The 22,281-nt window shown below is 48.1% G+C and overlaps 1 protein-coding gene across 3 annotated transcripts in view; it reads right to left on the bottom strand.

Moving 5' to 3' along the window:
* The window catches only part of USP9X (ubiquitin specific peptidase 9 X-linked), a 2,614,063-nt gene that overhangs the window by 901,748 nt on the left and 1,690,034 nt on the right, over positions 1–22,281 (bottom strand). For all 3 annotated transcript variants that reach the window (XM_069636534.1, XM_069636533.1, XM_069636535.1), the window contains exons 28-29: positions 10,281–10,427; positions 10,053–10,199 (exon numbers count right to left, since the gene is read on the bottom strand). In XM_069636534.1, coding sequence (XP_069492635.1) covers positions 10,053–10,199; positions 10,281–10,427 — 294 coding nt within the window. The remainder of the gene's footprint in view (positions 1–10,052; positions 10,200–10,280; positions 10,428–22,281) is intronic.

Below are 22,281 nucleotides of genomic sequence, written 5' to 3' on the forward strand. Positions count from 1 at the left end.
GCGGTAACGCATACAGAAACAGGCCGTTCCAGGGGAATGAGAATGCGTCCCGCATGTCCCCGGCTGGGGAGACCTGCTGTCGAACCTCCGGCACTTGATGTTCGTCATTGTCGCAAACAGATCTGGGGAATGCCCCATTTGATGAAAAGGTTGTCTACTTGGTCCTGCCGAAGCTACCACTCGGGGCAACAGCGCAGCTCCTTGCTGAGAAAGTTGGCGACTGTGTTCTTTACTCCTGCCAGGTGGAATGGTATGAAAAAACATCCCCTGGGCAATGACCCAGTGCCACAAGTCGTACGCCTATCTTGGGAGAGCGCCGGGGACCTGGTGCCCCCGTGCTTCCGGAAATAAAACATTGTGGCTGTATTGTCCGTGAAGACCCTTATCACACCTTGAGGGATGGCAGAATCAACTTGAGGGCCCAAAACACAGCTCATAGTTTCAGTACTTTGATGTGTAGCGTCTTCTCTTCCAGCAGCCACAGGCCTCTGACGTGAAGACAACCAGTGTGGGCTCACCACCCGTCCAAAGATGCATCTGTCGTGACGGTCTCCTGGTACAGGGGGCTCTGGAAATCCATGCCTCCAGCGATATTGAAGCATACGCCACACCATCTGATCGCTCGGCAGAACTCCTTGTCAAGCGTGATCCTGTCCTGGAAGCTTCCGGACACCTGAACTCAACCGGCGTCGAGGAACTCCTGCAGTGGCTGTATCTGCAACCAGCAGAGCCGAATCAGGTATGTGCATGACGACATCATGCTGAGACATGATGGTCCTCACCGTGGCAATCTTCAGTGCCAACAGCCGTTGCACCTTGCCCAAGATGGCCGATATCCTTTCCTCCGATCTTGACGCCAGGCATGGCACCGTGTTTAGCCTGGATCCCAGGAACAGAGCGTCCTACGATGGAGTTAAGCATGACTTTGCATAATTCACAGAGACCCCCAGACCCATCAACTGAGGGACGGTCCGTGCCGTGTGTTTGACAGCGATGTCCGTTGACCTGGCCCGGATGAGACAGTCGACCAGGTAGGTGTAAACGTGGATCCCTTGCAGTCATAGATGGGCCGTCACCGGCACCAAGCACTTGATGACGACTCTGGGCACAGACTTCAGTCTGTAGGGAAGTGCCTTGAACTGATAATGCTTTCCTTGAACGACGAAGCGCAGAAACTTGCAGTGCCCTTTGTGTATGGGGACGTGGAAGTACGCATCCTCCAGAGCCAACGATAACATAAAGGCCCCCTCCTCCAGCTGGCCGAGCACGTGCTGCAGCATGACCGTCCTGAACTTCTAGGACTTTATGTACTTGTTGATCCATCGTAAGTCGAGAATGGGCCTCCAGACCCCGGTCTTCTTTCTTACGAGAAAGTAGCTTGAGTATACTCCGTAGCCCCGGAGTTGCTGTGGAACCAGCTCAATCGCCCCTTTTGGTAATATGGCCCGAACCTCCAGCAGCAGCTAAGGGATGTGGTTTTCCTGCCAGGCCACCGGTGGTATCCGTGAACACTTTCGATGAAACTCCAAGGTGTGGCTGTGGGCGAGAGCGTCCATCACCGATCTGTCGGTGGAGATGTTCTTCCACACGCCGATGAGGTTCGCCAGCGGGCCTCCCACCAGGGAGTAAGGGTGATGGCCCAACATCCTGGCTGGTTCAATCTTGCTTGGAGGTTGATGGGCCGCCCCCAAAGGCCTTGGAGTGGCCCCTGGATCGAAGAGCGGGAGGGCTGGTAGTAAGAGGATGAGTCCTTGCTGAAGCCCTTCGAAAAGCAGATAGACTTCCTTCCTGAGGAACGAAAGGACAGTTGTTGTTGCTGTAGAGTGCCCAAGGCACGTGCCGTCTCCCTGTCCATCTTGATGGCCTGGAGGGATTCAACCACAGCCTTCCTGAACAGGTTGTTCCCGTCAAAGGGCATGTCCAAAACCCTTGTCTGGACCTCCTATCCAAGGTTGGTGGCCTTGAGCCACCCACGACGGCGAAGACAGACTGCATTTCCCATCTGGAGGAAACCCATGTCCGCGATGTATAGGGCCTTTGTGATGGCGTGGTCCAACACCATCTCACCTTCTTCCAACTTTAATTATTTAATTCCTATAGCCTCGAACATACCGCCGGTTTATTTATTTAATATTAATTCACTGGCTGTTTTTTTTTGTCAGAACTCGATTCTAAAATGGCGTTTGCGTTCTCTTCTGTGACTCCAACCCAAGTTGAGCCCTTTGTTCCACTTTTTGGCGGGCTTCTCCACAGAAGCCTCCAAAAGTGGTGCCACTCTGTCTGGGTACCATAGGGGGTGTGGGAGGGGGTTTAGGCACCCTGGACTGAGTTGCCTTGGCAACTCATGTCGCACTCTTGTGTGAATGGCCCAAGTGGTGAGCCGGCCGGCTCACCACTTAGCATGTTTGACTGACAGCTAGGCTGAATGAATGGGGGTTTGCTGCATAAAAGCAGGGCTTTGGGGACTGGAACTTCAGAAGTCGCCACAGGACCCAAGAATCTGAGGAGGGAGAAGCTGAGCCGACCTGCAACGACAACACCACCGGTGGAGCTCTGCTGAACCGTCTCGCCACTTTTCCCGACGACAGAGGAGATCTCCAGTCCAGAGAGTCTTCTTTGACTGGTGGGGATAACCAGTTTTGCCTTCTTTTCGTCTTCCTGGAGCATCTCGTGGCCGCCTTGCCAGTGCCAAGCACCCCGGCAACCGGAATACCACGGTTTACCACTACCGCAAATAGAAGGGTAATACCTTTTAACCGAAGAACTCAGCGGCTGGTTTCTTCCCTGGCAGTACAACGACCTTCATCTTTCCTCCACGGCGAGACCTCCTCTTCCTCTGGACAAAACACCAACTTGCACCCGCTGCCAGGAACAACTACCCCCGCTGGAGCTTCCTTCCCACTTAAGGTACTGTGTCCCGCCTGGCTTCCCTTGCGACAGATCGTTCGGGGTGACAGTAAAGCCTCGACTTTCTAACCTGGGCTGGCCTGGGACAACCCAGCTAACTTTTCCTGACTTTAATTTCATTCTGTGTGTGCAAACTATCTACAAGACTCTTTGGGCATACCCCCACTGTGTGAACCTGGCCCCTTTCTGCTTGCTCTCTCCAAGAGTGGGCCTTGCAAATGACTTCCTTGCTCTCCAGTAGAACTCTGCCTATCCTGCCTTACTGTGGTTCTTTAAAAAGTATTGAAATTTGTGTGCTTCCATAACTCTGCCTTTTTCCCTACCTTTTTTATAACTTATTAGAGTGACATCTTATGTTAAGCGCTCACCTCTGTCTGAAAATAAGTGGTGTCTCTCATTAAGACTTGTCTAATAAGTAATTAGGGTTGTATATATATAATAGTGACTGTGTGTTGAATTTACTTACCTCTTTGTGCTAGTGTAATTTACAAGTGTGTCTTTAAAAAAATAACTATATACTTTTACACCAAAGCTCTGGTCAGCGTTTGCTTGTGCTACTGTATCTTTGCACCTATTGTGTATACTCTATATACTGCTTAAATCTTCTTGAGGGAAGTCTGACTGCTCAGCCACAGCTACCAAGTGAATCTGTGTGGTACAGACTGCTACCAAGTGGGTTTACTGCCAAACACCTGTAGTCTTTCCTTGCGCCCTGTATGATATCCAGATTAGCCTGGGAGAGGCTGAGGTGCCGCAGCGTTACCTGCTCAGGTACCACGCTGTGAGAGCTAGTTTCTGTGGCATGGGGTGGATGACCCTGCCCCCCCTGCTGCGCCAGATGATGAGCTGGGCCCGTCGGGAGGTGAATCTGAGGCATCTCTGAGAGGCTGAGCAGCTCAGAAAACCATGGCCTGGCCGGCCACTATAGAGCTATTAGAATGATGTTGAGCTGGCGAGACTGCTTGATCTTGCAAATCACTCTGTGTAAAAGCGGATGTGGGTGGGAAGGCGTAAGCCCGCATGCCATTCCATTGAATCCGAAATGCGTCACCCAGGGAGCCGGGGCCCTGTCCTTGCCAGGAGGCGAACGGAGGGCACTTCTTTTTGTGCCAGGTGGCAAAGAGATCCACCTGGGGTGACCCCATCTGTACAAGATCTTCTGAATGACCAGGTCGTTTAGCTGCCACTCGTAATTGTCCGCTCCCAGCCTGCTGAGCCTGTCCGCCTCCAGGTTGGCTTCCCCCGAGAGCAGGACTGCCGTGAGGTAGATGTCGTTTTACAGGGCCGACTCCCACATACACATTGAAAGTCTATACAGAAAAAGGGATCTGGTGCCTCCCTGCTTGTTGACGTAGTAGATGCTGGTCGAGTTGTCTGTCTGGATAAGGACAACCTTGCCCCTGAGAAGTGGTAGAAATGCTCCAAGCGCTAGCCAGATGGCGTTCAGGTCTAACCAATTGATGTGGTATTCCTGCCCTGTCGAGTCCAGGTGACGTGGACGAATAGATCGTTGAGGGTTGCTCCCAAGCCCTAGAGCAAGGGAGTCTGCGGTGATGGTGGACTGTGGAATGTGAGGCCGAAAGGGCTTGCCCAACCGTAGGTTGCAGTTGGGGTAGAGATGGAGGAACGTTGATGCTCTCGGATTGAGAGCCCCGCTCCTGGTTCCATGAGGCAGCGAAGTGCAGCTGAATCCTCCACATCCTCAGTCTCGTGTGTGGGACGGCTAATAAGACCACTGCCAAGAAACCCAGGAGATGCTGGTACCATGAAGCCGAGGTCACTTCTTTGTTAACGAAGTGGGTGGTGGCCCTCTTGATGGCCGAGATCTTGTCCTCCGAGGGAAAAACTTTCTCGGAGCACGTGGCCAGGAAGCTCAGTGACTGCATGGGCTGCAGATGTGACTTCTTGAGGTTGAGCAAAAAACCCAGAGTGTGCAGTGTGTTCATAAGAGCATGGGAGGTAAGGTGCACTGCTTCCGGAGATGTAGCCCCGACGAGCCAGTCATCCAGGTACGGGTAAATGTGGTGGCCTTGCGACCCGAGGAGGGCCGCCACCGTGTTCAGCCTGGTAAAGACCCTGGGGGCCAAGTTGAGGCTGAAAGGGAGCACCTTGTATTGGAAATGGTAGCCTATGATCCTGAATCGTAGGACAGAACAATGAAACTAACATATCGGGACGTGTAGGTACGCGTCCTTCAGATCCAGGGAGCACATCCAGTCTCCCTTGTAAATGTCTCTGCTATCAAAGCTGGCGTAACCATCTTGAATTTTCGTAGAGGTAGGGAGAGGTTGAGGGTGGAAAGGTCCAGCACAACTCTCAGGCCCGCCTGGTTCTTCTGAATGGGGAAAATCCTGGAGTAAATGCCCAAGTCTCTCTGGGAGGCTGGGACTTCCTCCACTGACTGGCTCTCGACGAGTGACCGGGTCTCCACCAAAAGAGTTGCTGTCCCAACCTGTGGGAGGGGAGGAGGGAGGAGAGGCTGGGATAGGGAGGTGGTACCCCGTGGAGACTACAGAGAGGATTCAGAAGTCCGGAAAAAATTCTGGTGCCAAAAATGTGCATGGAGAGCAAGCCTCCCCCCCACTGGAGACACGTGGACCCGGAGGGGCGTGTCATGTCTTCTTTCCCTCTGAGGCTGCTGCGGTGGAGGGGGACTGGAAAAAGCCCTTACTCCCCCCCCCCCTTTTTGTTGTTTGTGCCGACGCTGGGACGGTAAATGGTCAGGCTGCCTGGACCTGCTATCTTGGAAGCCGGCGAAACATCCGTATGTACGCCCCTTCTCAGAGCGTTGCTGTGAATGGTTGTATGGTGTGGGTGTGGACTTTGTAAGAACGGATGAATACTTGGACGTTTGAGAGCTGTGTTTCTTTTTATCCAGCTCCTTGTCTGTTGTGGAGTGAAAGAGGTCATCCCCTTCGAACGGAAGATCCATTATGCATTCCTGGACATCTGGGTTGAATTCCATAGCACAGAGCCAGGCCGTTCTTCTCATGTCTGTGGCAATACAGATGTGAAGGCCAGAAGTGTCAATGTGGGCCACGGAGGACTCCATGATGACATGCGCCACGATTTTGGCTTCCGCCAATCCCGCCTTAAATCTGCAATTTCCCACCAGAGCCTCTGGTTAACGGCTGCCAGCATGGCATCCATGTTGGCTTGTCGCAGGCGCAAGGACGCGTTGACATACAGCTTCTTCCCGTACGCCTCCAAGATCATCTTCTTTCCAAGCAGCTCCGCAGAGGAGGCGGCGGCGGCTGAGGACGACTGAGGCTTGGATGCTGCAGCGATCACCGTGGAGTGTGGCTGAGGATGGGCCGATAGCAAGAGTGTATCCCCCTCCATCTGCCTGTACTTGGCGTCCAGGCGTTTATTCACCGGCTGGGCTGAGTGGGGCTTTAGCCAACCTTCTGGGCCAAGGCAACTAAGTCCTTCTGCATCGGGATCCCTGTTCTGGCACTGGGACGTAGCGTGAGGACTTCTGCGAGGACCCCCTCTGCTGGTTGCTCGACTTCAGGCTGAGGAAGGCCCAAGTACTCTGCCAGCCCTGCCGGACATTTGTGGAAGGCATGTCGGGGTCCTCCTCCTCGTCTGTGTCCACCAGCGGATCCGGAGGGTCCAGCACCGGAGGGGGAGTGCTAGGAGCCAGGGGCTGCGGTACGGGGACCGGAGCCGGAAGCTGCGGTGGAGGCTGGTGCGAACAGCCTGCACGATCGGCTGGGGGGCCGGAGCTGGCTGCTGAGGCTGAACAGGGACCGGATGAACCTGTGCTGGGGCCTGAGGTGGCGGCAGGACAATTGGAGGGAGCAAGTCCCTGATGGCGTCCCTGAGGATGACCCCCATCTGTGGAGATTTCATGAGCCCGAGGAACTTTTCAAAGAACCTGTCCTCACAGGCGGGATTGGAAGTAGGCGATGACGGGGTAGCAGGCGGCTGCTGGAACCATTGCGTGCCATGCCCATATGGATGCAACGGGAACCTGCCTTGTGCAAATGAAGGGTAAGCTGTAGGCCACATACCCGGTTGATACCAGTCCCACCTCGACACACGGTCCTCCACCTGCCTTCCCTGGAGGGGCGTCGGACGGATGTCTGGTTGTTTGTGGCACGGCGGCCATCTTGTCGAGCTGCCTTCCACATCCCTGCGACGTGTTGCTCGGCTCACAGGTCGCCGCCCCGTCATCGTCTTGAGTGTGGATCATGGGGCCTACCCTGTTCCTCAGGCCTATGCCCGGTAGGCGTTACGCCCTCAGCAGATCTGCTGGTAGAACAGCGTAAAGGCGCCCAGTCAGACTTGCTGCTGGTCCTAGGGCGTAGCCCCTCGGGTGAAGACCCGGTAAAAGAATCTTCCAGTCGCGCAGCACCCTCACCGGGAGGATCTGCAGATCCCTCGGCCTATCGGCCGGTAGCTGATACAGCATAGGTACTTGTGCTGGTACGAGGACCTGTGAAGTCCCTCCCGCGCGGGCAAGTCCTTGGGAAGGAGCCTACCTTGCAGGGTGCACTGGAAAATAGCTGCCCCACCTTGGGATTGGATAGAGGAAGTCCTTTAGGTCCTCTGCAGGCGATCTGTGGAAGAGCTCCCTCCACCTGGCCAGTATGTTCTTCAAAGACCTTGAGGAACGTGCATCTCACACAGTACAAGCTTGCCAGTCATGGTCAGTGCCAAGGCACGGTAGGCAGAGGGCGTGGGGGGTCTTTGATTGGGAACAGCCTGTCGCGGGATGGACACCTGCTGAACCCTGTAGAAGTTGACATGCGCTAGGAAGGAGCGTGACGCCTGAGGACCAAGTACCTGAAGTATCCGCGTGTGTAATTACCTGGCCGAAGCCAAATCCAGGAGCGCTGGTGAATTCGGCCTGTTCCCGTCGACGCGGAAAAGCGGACTGGAGTGTGGCGCCGGTGGGCGGAGTCAGGGCAGCGCATGCTCCCAGGGACACACCACTGCGCACCTCTAAATTTAAAGGGAAAGAAGGTTTTTTCTGGTGAAAAAGGTTCCTTCTCCTGTCCCTCGCAAGGGACGCCCATGCAGTATGGAGAAAAGGGCACGGGACGCAAGAGTACAGCTCTTGTCCAAAGTGGCAATTGGTGCTTTTAGGCAGTAGCTAGGCCTTACGAAGTACCAACATTCTCCTCATCTGCCATTTGAGCTACACCACTCAGAAGGCTCGAGTTATGCCCCTTTCAATTTCCTCTAGTTGGATATTGTTTGGTGGTGGGCTCAACTCTGCTGGTTGGATGTGGGACCTCTTACTGATGGGGTGTAGTGGTGGCCATCTTTCCTTTATCAGTATGCAGCCTAAGTCTAGCCTCCCGGGTTACATCCTTGAGAGCGGGAGGCGGCTAACCAGTGCTGTTCTCTGGTTTAAAGGAGCCTCACATCGCAACTACACTGTGCTTTCTTCGTGGATTGTCGGGCAGAATGATGATCTTGCAGCTACCACCAGCACCCAGGGTTATATTCCTAACCCCACAGCTCATAGGTTACTGGACGGTTCAAAGTGGTGATTTAGGGTGCACTGCCACACATCTCTTCGGGCCCTCACCACCGCACCTCTGAGCCTATCTGCATGGGGTCTTGGCTGCCAGTCACACATTGAAAGTCACGCAGCTCCCTGCTCACAGCTACCTCACCGCCTCGTTTTGATTCTGATGCGTCTCTACGGGGGCGGGTGCCACTTCTCACTGCTGCGCGGTCTTGGCACTCTTCGGTCACTTGGAAGACCCCTCCGGAGTTGCTCTCTGCCAGTGTACAAGTAATGTGCCGCCTTCAGCTAACCACTGGTGCACAAGCAGGGCCACACAGCAACAGCTGTACAGCATCATCTGATTCAGCTGAGCACTTCGCCCCGCAGGGTACCGCTGCACCAGAGGGCCTACCCGGATATCACACATTGTTCAGCTCCTTTATGGACGAAGGAGACCCAGTGTATTTTGCAAAAGTGAGTATTAATCACTGAGGGTGGCAGGAGCTCTCTCTCATGGCAGCCATTGTGAGCGCTGTTGGCCATGCCCCCCGCAATTTACTTTTTATGCATCATAGCAGGAAATGTATTTAATTAAAACACGGTCACGCCGGCATCCCCTTTAACACTTGGTCTCATACCCAAGCTGGTGCAAGGTAGCTTCCATTTGTTAAAATGAAGAACACATGGAGACATATAAAGGCTGGCAAATAGCTATATGTAATGTGTTTCAAATAAATATAAGCAGATTTAATTAAATGCATTTACAAGGCCTTTTTGTGGTTTAGAGGAAATAGTTACATGCAGCTAGTCAACAAATCTACTGTACTATACTTCAACAGTGCACCAAGTAAACGTACTAACAAACATCTCCTTATGCACGTATGGCTGCAGAATCTGAATAGCCATGCCTTTAATGAAATGCTTTAGTGGAAGATGAGATCCTGAACTGTAGTGACATGGGTGTCAGACTTGGTGTGACATCCCAACAACTATAATTAATGAAGTAATTTTCAAATTCCAGTTGAGCAATGATGTCACAACTAGAAGGTAAGGTAATAAGAACATTATTTACATGTTTATACAGGCATTGCAAGTTTACATGCATTATACATTTATTATCAACAGTGCAGACAAACTTATTTGGTAATTACATTATTTGATTGAAGTTAAGGAAAAAGCTGCTGATTATAAGAGCCAGGGAGAACATACCTTCCTATACATTATTATGCTCTTCGATTTGCATAAAAATAACCACTGATACTTGTGTTGCCAAATATCTAATAGATACCAATTTGAACTAGCTACATACATTACATCTTATCTGAGCATGTAAGGCTTAACGTGGTCCCTTTTAATTGATGTAAGGATTATTCTTTTTGTGAAAAATCTAAAATAAAAGGGGCCATTTTCACATTTCAACCTTGAATTCCACCCATTCACCAATGCTTGGTGAAATAGATGAAACAATATTGTTGTGTGCATGTGTAGGATGTAAGAGTTTTTGCTGCTGCTTAGTGTTGTTAAAGAAATCAGTAAATCACTTACTGTAGCCTATTTTGCAATAATACAAAGTAGCGATACACAGAAAGATAAAGTAATTCACTGAATTGTCGTTTTATGTATCAAACTTTCATAAAAGAAATGAAAAAGGAACATTAAAATGATACCAATGTGTGCTTACCTTAATGAGATTGGCACCTCCTTTTTCACAGCCGATGTGATATTTTTTTTCTGGTGTCTGAAATGCTAACAGCTCCTTTGTTACCCCAAGGTGGCCTTCTAAGATGGTCTCTTCAACTCCTGTGTCACCAGTTCTTTTAACCTCATCCTGCACAAAAAAAGATCTGAATAAACAAGAGTCCAATGCATACAGTCTTGCTATAAATCAAAATGTTATGTCATCACTTACCTTAATTCTTTTAAGCCAATCAATTTCATTGTTCAGAAGAACCTCTGCATTGGGCACATTGATATTAGCGTTGAAAGCATAATTAAGTAAGTGTCTCAACAGAGTGAAATAATCACCTGCATGTTTTGCTCTCTCCCTGGCAGTGCTCTAAATGCAAAGAAAGATCACGAAAAAATTTTATTCGATTATAATAGAAATAAATGGATAATGGTCCAATTCATTCACACTAGTGAATTGATGGAATACAAACAGTTATGGCTAGTTGCATTCATGATTTGTGCATCATGCAAAGATAACACCTTATTCTCCTAACTGCAGGTCAATGCCCCTTGACAGCCACTTCTGTATGGATGTGAAGTATTAACTTTCTAAACAGTGATATATGATAAGTATTTTATTCTAAGACCATCAAGTATTAATTTAGGTTCTACAGAGCCTTGATAACCCCCCCCCCATCTAAAATCCTGCAGCAACATTTCACAGCAAACAATGAAACTTTTCAAGCAAACCGCACCAACAATTTCCTTAGCAGAACAAGAACATCCTTACTCTTAGCCGAAAGGTCTTTGAGGACTTGACACCCACAAGAAATAATATACTGGGTTAAAAAATATACTAGGTTATAAAAGCAAGGTAACACTTTAGGAAGTAAAGAAGGAGTTCAACAGGGTGACAGAACATTGATCCTGTTAATTCTGCAACCAGAGCGAGTGCTATCAACATCATTAGTTTAACATAACGGGTGACCACAGGGACAGAACTCTAAAATGTACTATACAGGAGGGATTTCCTGACAGACCTGAAAAATTGCTCCAAACCTCTGAACTGCTTCAAGATTTATGAGCATCCGGGGTGGGGGAGTTAATCAATCAGGTTGCTCGTATCATGGGCTGAATCGTTATGAGCATCCTGACAGTTTCCCTGCCCCGCCACCCCCTCCACCCTCCCCTCAGATTACTGTGTCTCCCCCCCCTCGCAACTTCTGCCGGTGCTCCAACCTCCATCCTGGCCCGTCAGCTGTCGTGGAAATGGAAGTGTCTCCACGGTGTCCATCTTAAGCCAGTCCCATTCAGTCACAAAAATACATTGATATCAGCACCGTAGGTTTCCCCGATTGGAAACCCGGGGTGCTAACGGCAATAAGAGTTCTCAGTGGGCTTCACTACCCAGTAACGGGACTTGGGTCTGGTTATTAGACTAGTGAGATTGTTATAATTTCAATCACAAGATCCTTTGAGGCATAAATAGCCATTACATTGAAAGGTTATACTGTATTAGTGTATAGTATTCTAAGGAAAAATAGGAGGTGGGTAACTGCGCTCAATTTAGGACCAATTTGATTGTGTTTGGTATTGCTCAATGTTAAGGACGTTAGCTGTCCCAGGTACTCCTAAGGTATACCCACAACCTTGACATAGTATGCATAAGTGGAGTTAAGTACCTAAATTCTGGCACTAGTCTTTCTAAAAGGAGATATGGTAGTTTACCAATTAGGTAAAAGAGGGAAAAGAAATATTATTGTACCCAGAGTGCCTTTATTATCATGTGTGCCCTTTGGTTGACATGTGTTTTTACCTATTCTATGTCTCTATCAAAACTGGGCACTTTGACTTGAAATAAGGAGTACCAGAATTGAAATGAATTGAATTGCCCATGAAACACATCCAGGGGCACCCTGCCCTGCAATTCATGGCAACGTGCAATACAGGACACAATCCATCAGGCCATTACCGTCCTCGTCGTCAGCTTGCCAAAAGGGGCGCCCCCGAAAGTCAAACACATCCTGTCCATAGACCTACAGGATCGAGTCCTTTCAAGATAAAACCTTAGGGCTCTGCTGATGCCCAGACAGTGCAACACCGTATCTATGTCAGATTAATGGTCTGGGAAGAAAACCAGTAAAATAATCTCAAGATTAACATGGAACTCTGATACCACCTTTGTAAGAAAGGACATGTCACGGTTCGAGGTAATGACCACCATGAACAGCATCTTCCACAAAATCAACCTGAGGTGTGAGGCCATGGGTTCAAATGGTTTGTGCGCCAGTGCCACTAGCTCCACGTTCAGATACTATGCTGTGTTACATTCCTCATATGAGGGTGCTAACAAGTCAATCAGCCCAAGAATAGCACTTCATGGATTAGATAAAGAAATCCGTCTGTACGCATTATTGAGTTTGGCTCCTAGAGTGGCCACCTAGGTCCTGCAAGACACCAGAGAGCCTGAATTTAACAAGCTCGACAGAAAAGACAACAGGCCAACAAAACACATCAACAGAAGCTTGCAAGGGAGATTTGACTAGCGTTAAATGGTCAATTCTTCAGGAGCCAGACCGCCAAGGAAAGAGATTGAGTGTGGGGGGCGGGATGGGAGGGGTTTAAAGTTGGCTTTTGCTGATGGTCTCCAATGTGAAACGATGCACCTGCGGGATCCAGACTTTGCTCGGAATCTCCAACTCATGAGTGGCGTGAGTCAACTGACGAAGCGCATTGGGCTCTTCATTGTTCTCCTCTGCCATTGTGTGCCTCCTGCAATTCGAAGTTATTCTGAAGGGCTTATTCCAAACCCAAGCCTGCTAGGGCACAAAGCTCCACTGATTTGGTGGCCCCTGTTAGTTTAAATAACACATTGTGAACCCAGTGCCTGTCACCATCAACGCCATGGAATTCTTCACTCCTGGTACAAATGCTTGAAGGGGTAAAAAGAATACCTTCAGCTCCAAGAAGTTTATCCGTGGCAACAAATCTGCTTTTTGCCAAATGGTGCGCATCCAAAGGTCCCCCAACATGGCTCCTGAGCCAGAGAGTCAGGAATTATTTTCAGCATCAAATGATGTAGAGCTTCCTGAAAGGGGGCATCCACAACTAGATGACCTCCATTGTGCCTTCAAAAGATAATCAGAATTTGCTTATCCTGTTGGTAATACGCCTAGCACTAATGAACAGTTGAGCATGGTGCATTTGAAGTCTGTCCAAAGGAACTTCCAGAACGCAGGAAGCCAAGAGACCTATGAGGGGCAGGGACCACCAGGCTCATGTCACTTGGTGGGATGAGAAAAGATGCATGGTTTCAAGCACAACACTCACTCACTCACTCCTCCATTGAGAACACTCTTCCCACCAGAGAATCCCAGGCGAATCTGATGAACTATAGACTTAGCATAGCCAACATAGTCGACTTTTGCACATTGGCAGAAAGCCACAAGTTGAACATTAGATCCAGCAGAAACTGGCTACTTGAAGCTCCTAAAGCAAAGAAGGTCTCCCTGATCAGCCAGTCATCCAAGCAGGAGTATAGGTGAATATCCTTCAGCCGAGGGGAGGCAGCCACGAAGGACATTAGCTTGGTATGCATCATCGGTGCTTGAGCTGAAGCCAAATGGAATTAGCTTGTAATGAAAATGGTCTTTGCCGATAGAGAACCAGAGTTAACATTGGTGAGGGGGGCAAATTGGCACATGCAAAATGAGTACCCCTAGATCCACTGCTATTAGCCCGACGCCCAAGCTACTGAGTGGTTAGGGGGGCTCAAACGAGGGCAGCAGATCAGCTTGAACATTTCCTGAATGAACTTTTGAACTTTTCATACATGAACAATAAATAAATTAATGGGGTAGGCAAAGGTCGAGGGAGGAATAGTGTAGAGCCGCTTAAAGGCCCACCTTGCTCGGTTTCAGAAAGGGCATACACATTTTTAATAGAAACCCAATCCCCTCCCTAAGCTTGGGATGTGCTCGACTGCATTCACTACCCCTAATCTTTGCAAATCTCTGGCATCAGGGACTTTAGAACCAGCCAAGAGAGAAGCGTTGTGGAGGGAAGAAAGAGGGTATGGGAGAGGAGGAACAAAGTGGGGCAAATGTGAAGGTGGTAGCCTCTGCCCACCACCAGGAGAACGCAAGGGTTGTCGGATATGGACTTCCAGCTCTTCAGATGATACCCAACCTTACCCACTAACTGGCAGCTGTGGATCCAGACCCTCATAAATTTGTCGATGTGAGCCAGAGGATATCAGCTGAAAAAAAAGCAAATTAAAGGAGGGACATCCTTTTTTAAGAGGCTTTCTGCTAACTGTCTTGCTGGTAACAACGGTCATGACACCCTCAAAACCCACCAATGTTTTTCAGACAAGGGCTGTCTGTTGCACTAAGGGGCCCACATTTGAGGGGGTTTTCGTGAGGGTGGCCAAAGATGTGGGTGTTTGGAAACTTAAAACAAAAAGTGTCTAAACCTAACTTGACTTCTTTTGTATAACTCCTTATCCATTTCCAAACTGAAGAGTTCCACCCAGTGAATATAAGTTCCAGAATCCAGTCCTGGATGTCTTGCTGCAATTGTGCAGTCTTCAACTAGGGTTGTCACCACAGCGAAGCACCAATCGCCATGTTGCAAGCAGCCATGACCAGATGGTGCTAAGACACCACCATGAGGTCGGTCTTGTACAACCTGGCTTGCCTTGGCCAGTCCAGAGCAGAAAACGGCTTGGTATTCCGAGGGGACAAGAGTGTCATAATCCTATAACTATTTCCCAAATTTTACTATGCCCATATTTTAGTAAAATGTCCTTCCAGCCATGTCCAGGAGCAATCCCTCTCGCTTTAAGGGAGCCTGAGAAGTCGAGGTGTTGATACCCTGAACTTTCCCTGTATAGTGTGGCTGACAACTAGGGTCGAATAGGCAAGGGGATACCCCAACACACAAGAGCTTTTCCCTGGGCAGAAGAGACCTACAGTGGAGGTCGACGTTCATGGCAACTGGATGAAAGGAGGCTGGCTTTTTCCAGAGCTTTACTACCACCACCCAACACACCCGGTTTCAGATGTATGTTGGCTACGTTCAGAGAAAGCACAGCGGAGAGAACTCTCTCTGGTCCAATTGTGGGCTTTCCAGGACCCATATCCAAAAGGTAATCCATAAGGCCTTGCACCCTTTCATGAAAGAACTTAGCTGATGTTGGTGCCTCATCAGCGTCATCTGCGGATGGGTCCAGTTCTCATCAAGAGTCAGAGTAATCTGGGGGCCCTACAAGTAAAGGACACAGTGGAGGAGGATCCTTAGGTGGAGGGAGGGGATGAAATGGGAGGGAGCCATGAGAAGAGAGGCAGCTTGTGATGGTGCTCGTTGTGGTACAACTGGAGGTTCTGCAGTGAAAATGCTGGGGGAGAACTAGATGGAGGTTCCCCTGTTGGCAATAGAATTCGTGCATGAGGTTTTCAAAATAATGTCTCATGGCTGGGCTAGCATTAAATCCTGCAACCTCTCAAAGTAGTGGCCCTCTCCAGAGGACTTTTTCTTGACAACCCAGGAATTATTCCTTAAACCCAAGCACTGGGCGGCATTGAAAGAGGATGGGCTGAGTGGAATCTCATACTGGGGGATGAATCTATTCTATGAGAGAAGGGAGGGAACACCAGTGATCCCAGAAAGGAAAATGAGGTAGAAACTCAGACGCCTGCATAACTACACTTCTGTCAGATGCTTTGGGAGGTTCGTCACCCACCAGCATCTGTCCAGAGTCAGACCCTGACAGGGTCACTTTAGTGGCATGTTTCGCCATATTCGCCTGCAACTGCTGCTTCACAGGTATGGTGTGATCATATAAACCAAGGTAAGGACCACAGTGACACTGCAGTTGTCTGGAAATAATTTGTATACATTTATGTCAGTACATGGTTCATTAAGCGACCTCCTCCTTGGCAGCCTCTCTCCAACTGACACCAGAATCTCCACACCACCATGTTCCACATTCCAATCATCGCTGGTGTCACCCAGCTGGCACATCAACCTGATGCACTGCTAACTTTAATGCACTCCTAACAAATGGCGGCCATAAAGGCTGAGATACCCAAAAAACAATAGGTGTACCAGGACTGTCGCAATTGTAAGCCTCGGAAGGCCTGTAGGGAAAAGCCCATTGTGTGAAATGGCTTGTGCTGTGGGACAAATCCAGTACGAGGAGAGCCATCCTCAGTACGATCACTAACAGAGGCCGCAGCCCCTGGGATAGAAGCCTAGACCCTGAAGAGCACTTGGTGTAAGCAATGGTGACAGCGTCCTCAGAAGCCTCGACATAGGCCATGGTGTTGCGCTTGCTAGCATTGTCAGGTAAACACTGGGCCCTCCCAACCTGGACGAGAAAGAAGAAATCGACTGTTGGGGGGGGCTTGAGAAAAATAGGAATTTACCTAAACTTTTGAAAGCCACAATTTTATTCAGAAGTTCCAATGGCACCGCTTATGAAGACCTCTCTTCCAGCAACCTGACACGTCAGTAACTTGGGAGAAAGTGTGTGTGAAGAATCCTGCAGATCCCTCACCAAAACCCTGCCTAAAGTCTCCTCCCAGGTGGCCAGGAGTGGGCAGACGCTTCCTGATCCCAATCCTGGTGGTGTGTACTGCAGGGGAAATCACCTGGGTGGAGACAGGGCCCAGGGTAGTGAGGGCAATCTGTGGGATGAAACACTGTATTTTTCCTGTTAGGCAAGATTGTGTGCAGTATTCTTTGGAAGACTACAACCACCTTGACCTCCAGGCAATAGGGAACCCAACCTTTGGTATAAGTCTGCACTACACAAGTGGATGGTGTGGCTGAGCAGTCAGTCAGGCTCATCTCAAGAGTTGGCAATGTGAGCAGTAGGGTTGCAACACTGAGTTTCACAGTGGCAGTTATTCAAATAAACACACTCAAGGTTTCTTGATTAAACAATTATTAATGTATTTAACAGTCAGTTATATAATAAGCCTTCTTCAGAAGGGAGCAAAACATGTAGCCATTATAATACACTTCAAAACACACTTGGTTTCTCTAAATCAGATGATACCCATTTATGATGGCACACAGACACTTCCTACACCCTCAGTTGACTTAAATAGCTAGGACACTGGACATTTATTTATCACTCATACATTTAGAGCAATACTGAGTTTAGTGTAAACTGTTAGATAGGGGAATAAAACAAAGGTTAACAAATAATTAATAAACTGTTAAGTACTTTTAAAACCCTCCAATGCAAAGTAAATTAACCCTTTAATGGCGGAAAGGCAAAAGCACAAGGTCAGAAGTAGAAGAGTCTCTCAGGGTGCCAGGACAGTCAATGTTAGTTGAACAAAGTCTAGGGGAGCTGAAGATCTTCTTTACCGGTGAGTAAAAGTCTTGAACAATGTTTTTAGAAAAGTTTGTAGACATAAGATTCACTTAAAGGGCCACAAGCTTGAAGGCGTGTGAGGTACAAAGTTGCAAGCAACTCTGCAATGGCAACCAAGACAAATCTCAACTAAGAACAAGTAAGGCTACACAACAAGAGGTAAGTCCTTAGGTTTACAGTACCTTTGGTTAGAAGAGATGGTTCCAGTTAGCTTATGTTACTGTGTGGCTCTGCAGATTCTGTTGTTCCTGTGCCTCAGTCGTGGGGACAAGAGGGAAGACTTCTGGGGACTCCTGCAACACATTATGAAGGTAGGCGGCAGCAAAGGTCAAACTTCAATTCAGCGTCACTTCGCGGTTTCAGCTCCTCGCGTCTCTCAGCAAATAGCACCACCACAGACTCTCGGATACCACTCTAGAGTTTTCTTGCATCTGGGGTCCAGCACTCTGTTGAGGTGGCTCAGGCTTGGTCAGTTCTGCTTCAAGGGAGTCCGAAGGATCTTCCTGCGGCTCGGTTCCGAACTTAAAAGCGATGCACTCCATCTGGTGTTCCTCTCCCTGGCACTTCAGTTCCATTACAGTCAGTTCCGAGAGGATATCCAGACAAATTCACTTTGGGGTTGATTGGTCCCACCAACCCACGGGGAGAAGACGTCCTTGCACAGCATCTCTAGACTAAATGAATTCAGAGCTTCAGCACAGCAGCAGGGCTTCACCGGGCAAACATGAATTCGGAGCTTCAGCACAGCAGCAGGGCTTCACTGGGAAAACCAACTGTCCAGGAGTTGCAGCAGGTGTCTCTTTCAAGTTCTTCTTCAGATTGCTTCGTCCAGTTGTCGATTCTGCCTTCCAAGCCAAAAAGCCTCACCTTTTATGCAGGTTTCTCCCATTCATTCCAGCCTGTCAATCACACAGGAGGGTGGCGGTCCTCCAAGGACAGCCCTCGAGCCAATCACCCTTCGGTGCATTCCTGTAACCAAGGAGACCAAGCACACAGAGTTCCAGGCACCTCCCTCACTTCCTGCACCTGCCAGACACGGTGGAGCCAGAGGCGGGCTTCCCTCGTGAATCCCGCCAAAGACAAAACAAACCTGGTTTGGCACGCAGAGTAAATCTCAAGGACCTTTCCAACAAGAAATGGCAAAAAAACAAGACCGGGATCATTTTGACAAAATGGAAACCAATGGGTCCCTTACTGCAGCTGCAAACGCAGCCCGTGGTAAAAACACACAATGGTACTTAAATCTAAACCACTGCCACCAGCTGTTAGTTGGACTTCAGAAAAACTGTCCTAAGGGCTTAGTAAAACCATTCAACTGAGGCAGTACAAGACGCAGCTCTTAGTATGAGGCTGTACCACCTGAGTTTGGGGTAGCGTAGACAGAGCAGCCAGGCTTACCTTAGGAGGGAGAGAGGGCAGTAGCTACAGTATAAGTGAAATTGTCATACAAATGATCCAAAGTAACACTGAAACACTATGTATTGTAAAAATAAAGTATTTATTTAAATACAGGTAGGCCCAGATGAATCTAGGGGTTAAGTAAGTACTAACACATTATATGAAATCACAATATAAAACACAACACTATACTTGAAAGTACACAGACCCAAGTATAAACCTTATTTGGAACACCCAACAGTAGTTCTAGGGAAGTCAAAAAATTGTTAAACATTTTGTATAGGTCAAACCTATTCTTTGGGAGTAAAAGACCAATGGTTACTTTCAGATTACTTTTGTTAATACAAGGGCAGTAGGCCCTTCCAGTTGTACAGTGACTCTTGGAACAGATTACAAATAGTCAACTGGGCAATATACTTTTTGGTGAAACACTTATTCTAGGTGCAGTAGAAACCTATAACTACTTTTGTCATAACACACAGTTATACCAGGTAAGTAAAACCCACATACTTTATAACTTCACAATAAAGGGCAAAGTAAAACCCAATGGCACACTTTACTGAATAGTTATTCTAGGTAGGCAACAACCTAATGTAGACTTATTAAGGACAGGCTAGCAGCAAGTCGGGGGAAGCAAGACCCAGTTGGGGGACACTCATACAGTTATCCTAACAGGACTAACCTGGTGATACCAACAGTTGGAGGACACTCATACAATTACCCTACAGGAATATTCTGGTGAAACTAACACATTACTTTTGTAAAGAGGCACAACCTAATCACAGTAGAGTAAAATACCTTCACATCTACTTTCTATTTGACTCGCAAAACAGTTTCTAAGGAAGAAAAGATGTTAACCATACTTTTAAGAATAGTGCATCACACATTCAAGATCAGTAAGAACTTTTGTAACTGTTCACTCTTAGAATTACAGTTACCCACCAACTCTTTACAAGTAAGTAAAACACTTGATTTATTTTCTAGGCAGAAGTCCCAATCCCTTCCAAGTCTTTCCCTTATTCTTGGAGCATGAGTGTTCTCAGTGGCAGAAGGGGGTCACTAGGACTAGTGACCAACAGGCAGTGTTAGAATACATTCTTTAGTAGCAAATGTCAGAGTTCCTTAGAAAAACTGGGCAAGCAGGTGAGGACTTTACTTTCTAGTGTTAGAAGAGGGTCCAAGGGTTTCGCAGAAGACACCCTAGCAAGATTCTAGCAGTGGGACTGGGTGCACTGGACGAGGGACCTCCCAATCACAGAAAACACCCCAGGACTACACAGAAATCCCAATAGGCTTAAGGTAAGTATATACCAAAGCTAACACAGTACCTCAGCAATGAAGAAGAGATTGCAACAGGAGAACTTCAGGGACTGCAGCCAAATACCTGGTCAGTGGATTCCTTGTCCTGGAGACTGAACACAGGACCTCAGAAGGGACTTTGCCGCAGGGATCGATGAAGAAGGCACTAGGTAAGATTTCTCTTGTGGCTGAATGCGGTTCTGTGGGTTTGGTGCCTTTTCAAGGAGCACAGAAGAAGACAGAAAATCGCGGTTGAATTCTCATTGTTTAAAAGGTCCAGTACTCTTGTGAGGGGACTTTTTGAACTCGATTCGTGTCTCTGGAGATACACCAGGATGCCCACGAAGTTTCAGCGAGATTCGGAAATCGGAAGACCATGCACCGCACAGTGGCTGGAGGTCCCAGGGTATTGGGGTATTGCAAGAACGCAAGGACGCAGCAACCCGTGGGATGGCTCAAAATGCAGGTCATCTTGAGTCTAGTGGGTCTCACTAGGCTCTGGGTTCGGGTCATCGTTTTCGGAGACCCCAGGTCGATTGGAAGGGAGGGCTGCAGCAGGCTCCCTTACACAGCAGGCTCTCCGGTCGTTGGAAATCATTCCCGGCGCTTTTCCTTCGTCATCCTCTTTGGTTTTCTGTTCCAGTGGTCGACATGACTTCAGCTTCCAGGTTTCCAGTATTTATCAGGAACTACAGCACAACCTCTGCATTCTCTCCTTGCATTCTACAAGAAAGGGACGTCTGGTTGTCCAATCAGGACAGCCAGCCCCCCACTGGGATTTGTCCCAGTTGAGGGAAGGCGTAAAACAAAGGATGAGGGAGTTTTGGACTCCTCCCCCACTTCCTGTGCTTACAGACTGACTGGAGCCTGGGCGGGGTGGTGTGTCCAGGGGACTCCCGCCAAAGACAAAGCTCAAACAAAGGAATTTCCCGCCATGGATGTCAGGGGAAGGAACAAGAAACTCAAAGAAACACTAAAATGGCAGAAAAAGAAGACAGGGGCCATTTTGGTAAAATGAGCACCCTCAGGTGCCTTTACTGCAGCTGTGATTACAGCCTGCGGTAAAGGTGCACCAAATTAGTAAAAGGTATCACTGCCACCAGCCATTAAAGGTAAGCCTGTCACAGTAACATAATTGTTATAGTTTTAATGTGAAAGGGGATACATTGTATCTCCCCAGCACTCCACATAAGGTGGGGTGTGCTGGTTTCACAGAATAAAATGTAAAAGGGATCCAAAGATCCTTTCTACCCTTGGGAACTGTAGTTCACTCAAGGTTAACACAAGAAAGTTAAATGGGGAGCCCGAAGGGCAACTCAGCAACAACAGGCACTTATTGCCAATAAGTTGTTGGACATGATAACTTTAAAAAGACACTATGGAGAGTCTTAAAAATGACATCCATAAAAAGAGTAAAAGATTAGTTGAGTGCGGAAAAAGGTTCCCACTTGCTGAGGTATTAATGAAAAATATCCCACTAGAAAAGCAAAACGTTCTGAAGTTGAACCAGGAAAGGAAGATTTACCAGCTCTGTGCAAATCTTACCCAACACCAGCCATTAATTGTAAAAAGGGTAACATTCAAATTTTACATGAGAAACTAGACAAAGGGGATACTAAGTAACCCCTCGAGCAACCTATGGTAAGATAGTGTGTGCTGCGTCTAGAAAGTTACAAAATGTAAGTAAAGTTAATTTCCCTTAACTGCTCTTGGAAACAGTAGTTTATCCAAGAGAAGGTATTTAAACATTTGGGAAATCGAAGAGACATCCCTGTGTCACTGCACTGAAGGTGCTTTTTGTCACAATGTAAATATGATGCCTATCGAATTTAGACTCCAAAGTTAAAAGAAACAGTCCAAATAACAGAAAAATACATGAGAGTGGGAAAAAGGTCTCACTCTCTCCAGGTTAGAAATTAAAAGTCCTAAACTCCAGCAAAAGAGCTTGGGGTCTCTAAGGTAGAACGGAATTAGCACATTTCTGAGAATTCTCCTTAATATTTCCTCTGAAAGGGATTCCCTGAACATCATGCCAGAAGAGATTATGGCTTATTGTCTTTTTAACATCTCCACCCTACTGTCAAAACTGAGATGGCAAATTCTAAGTTTTTAACAACCAAACTTGTTACATAAAAAGAATCAATTCTTTGTATCCCTA

This window comes from Ambystoma mexicanum, chromosome 7p (assembly GCF_040938575.1).
Source record: "Ambystoma mexicanum isolate Mex_15411 chromosome 7p, UKY_AmexF1_1, whole genome shotgun sequence".
Classification (NCBI taxonomy): Eukaryota; Metazoa; Chordata; class Amphibia; order Caudata; family Ambystomatidae; genus Ambystoma; species Ambystoma mexicanum.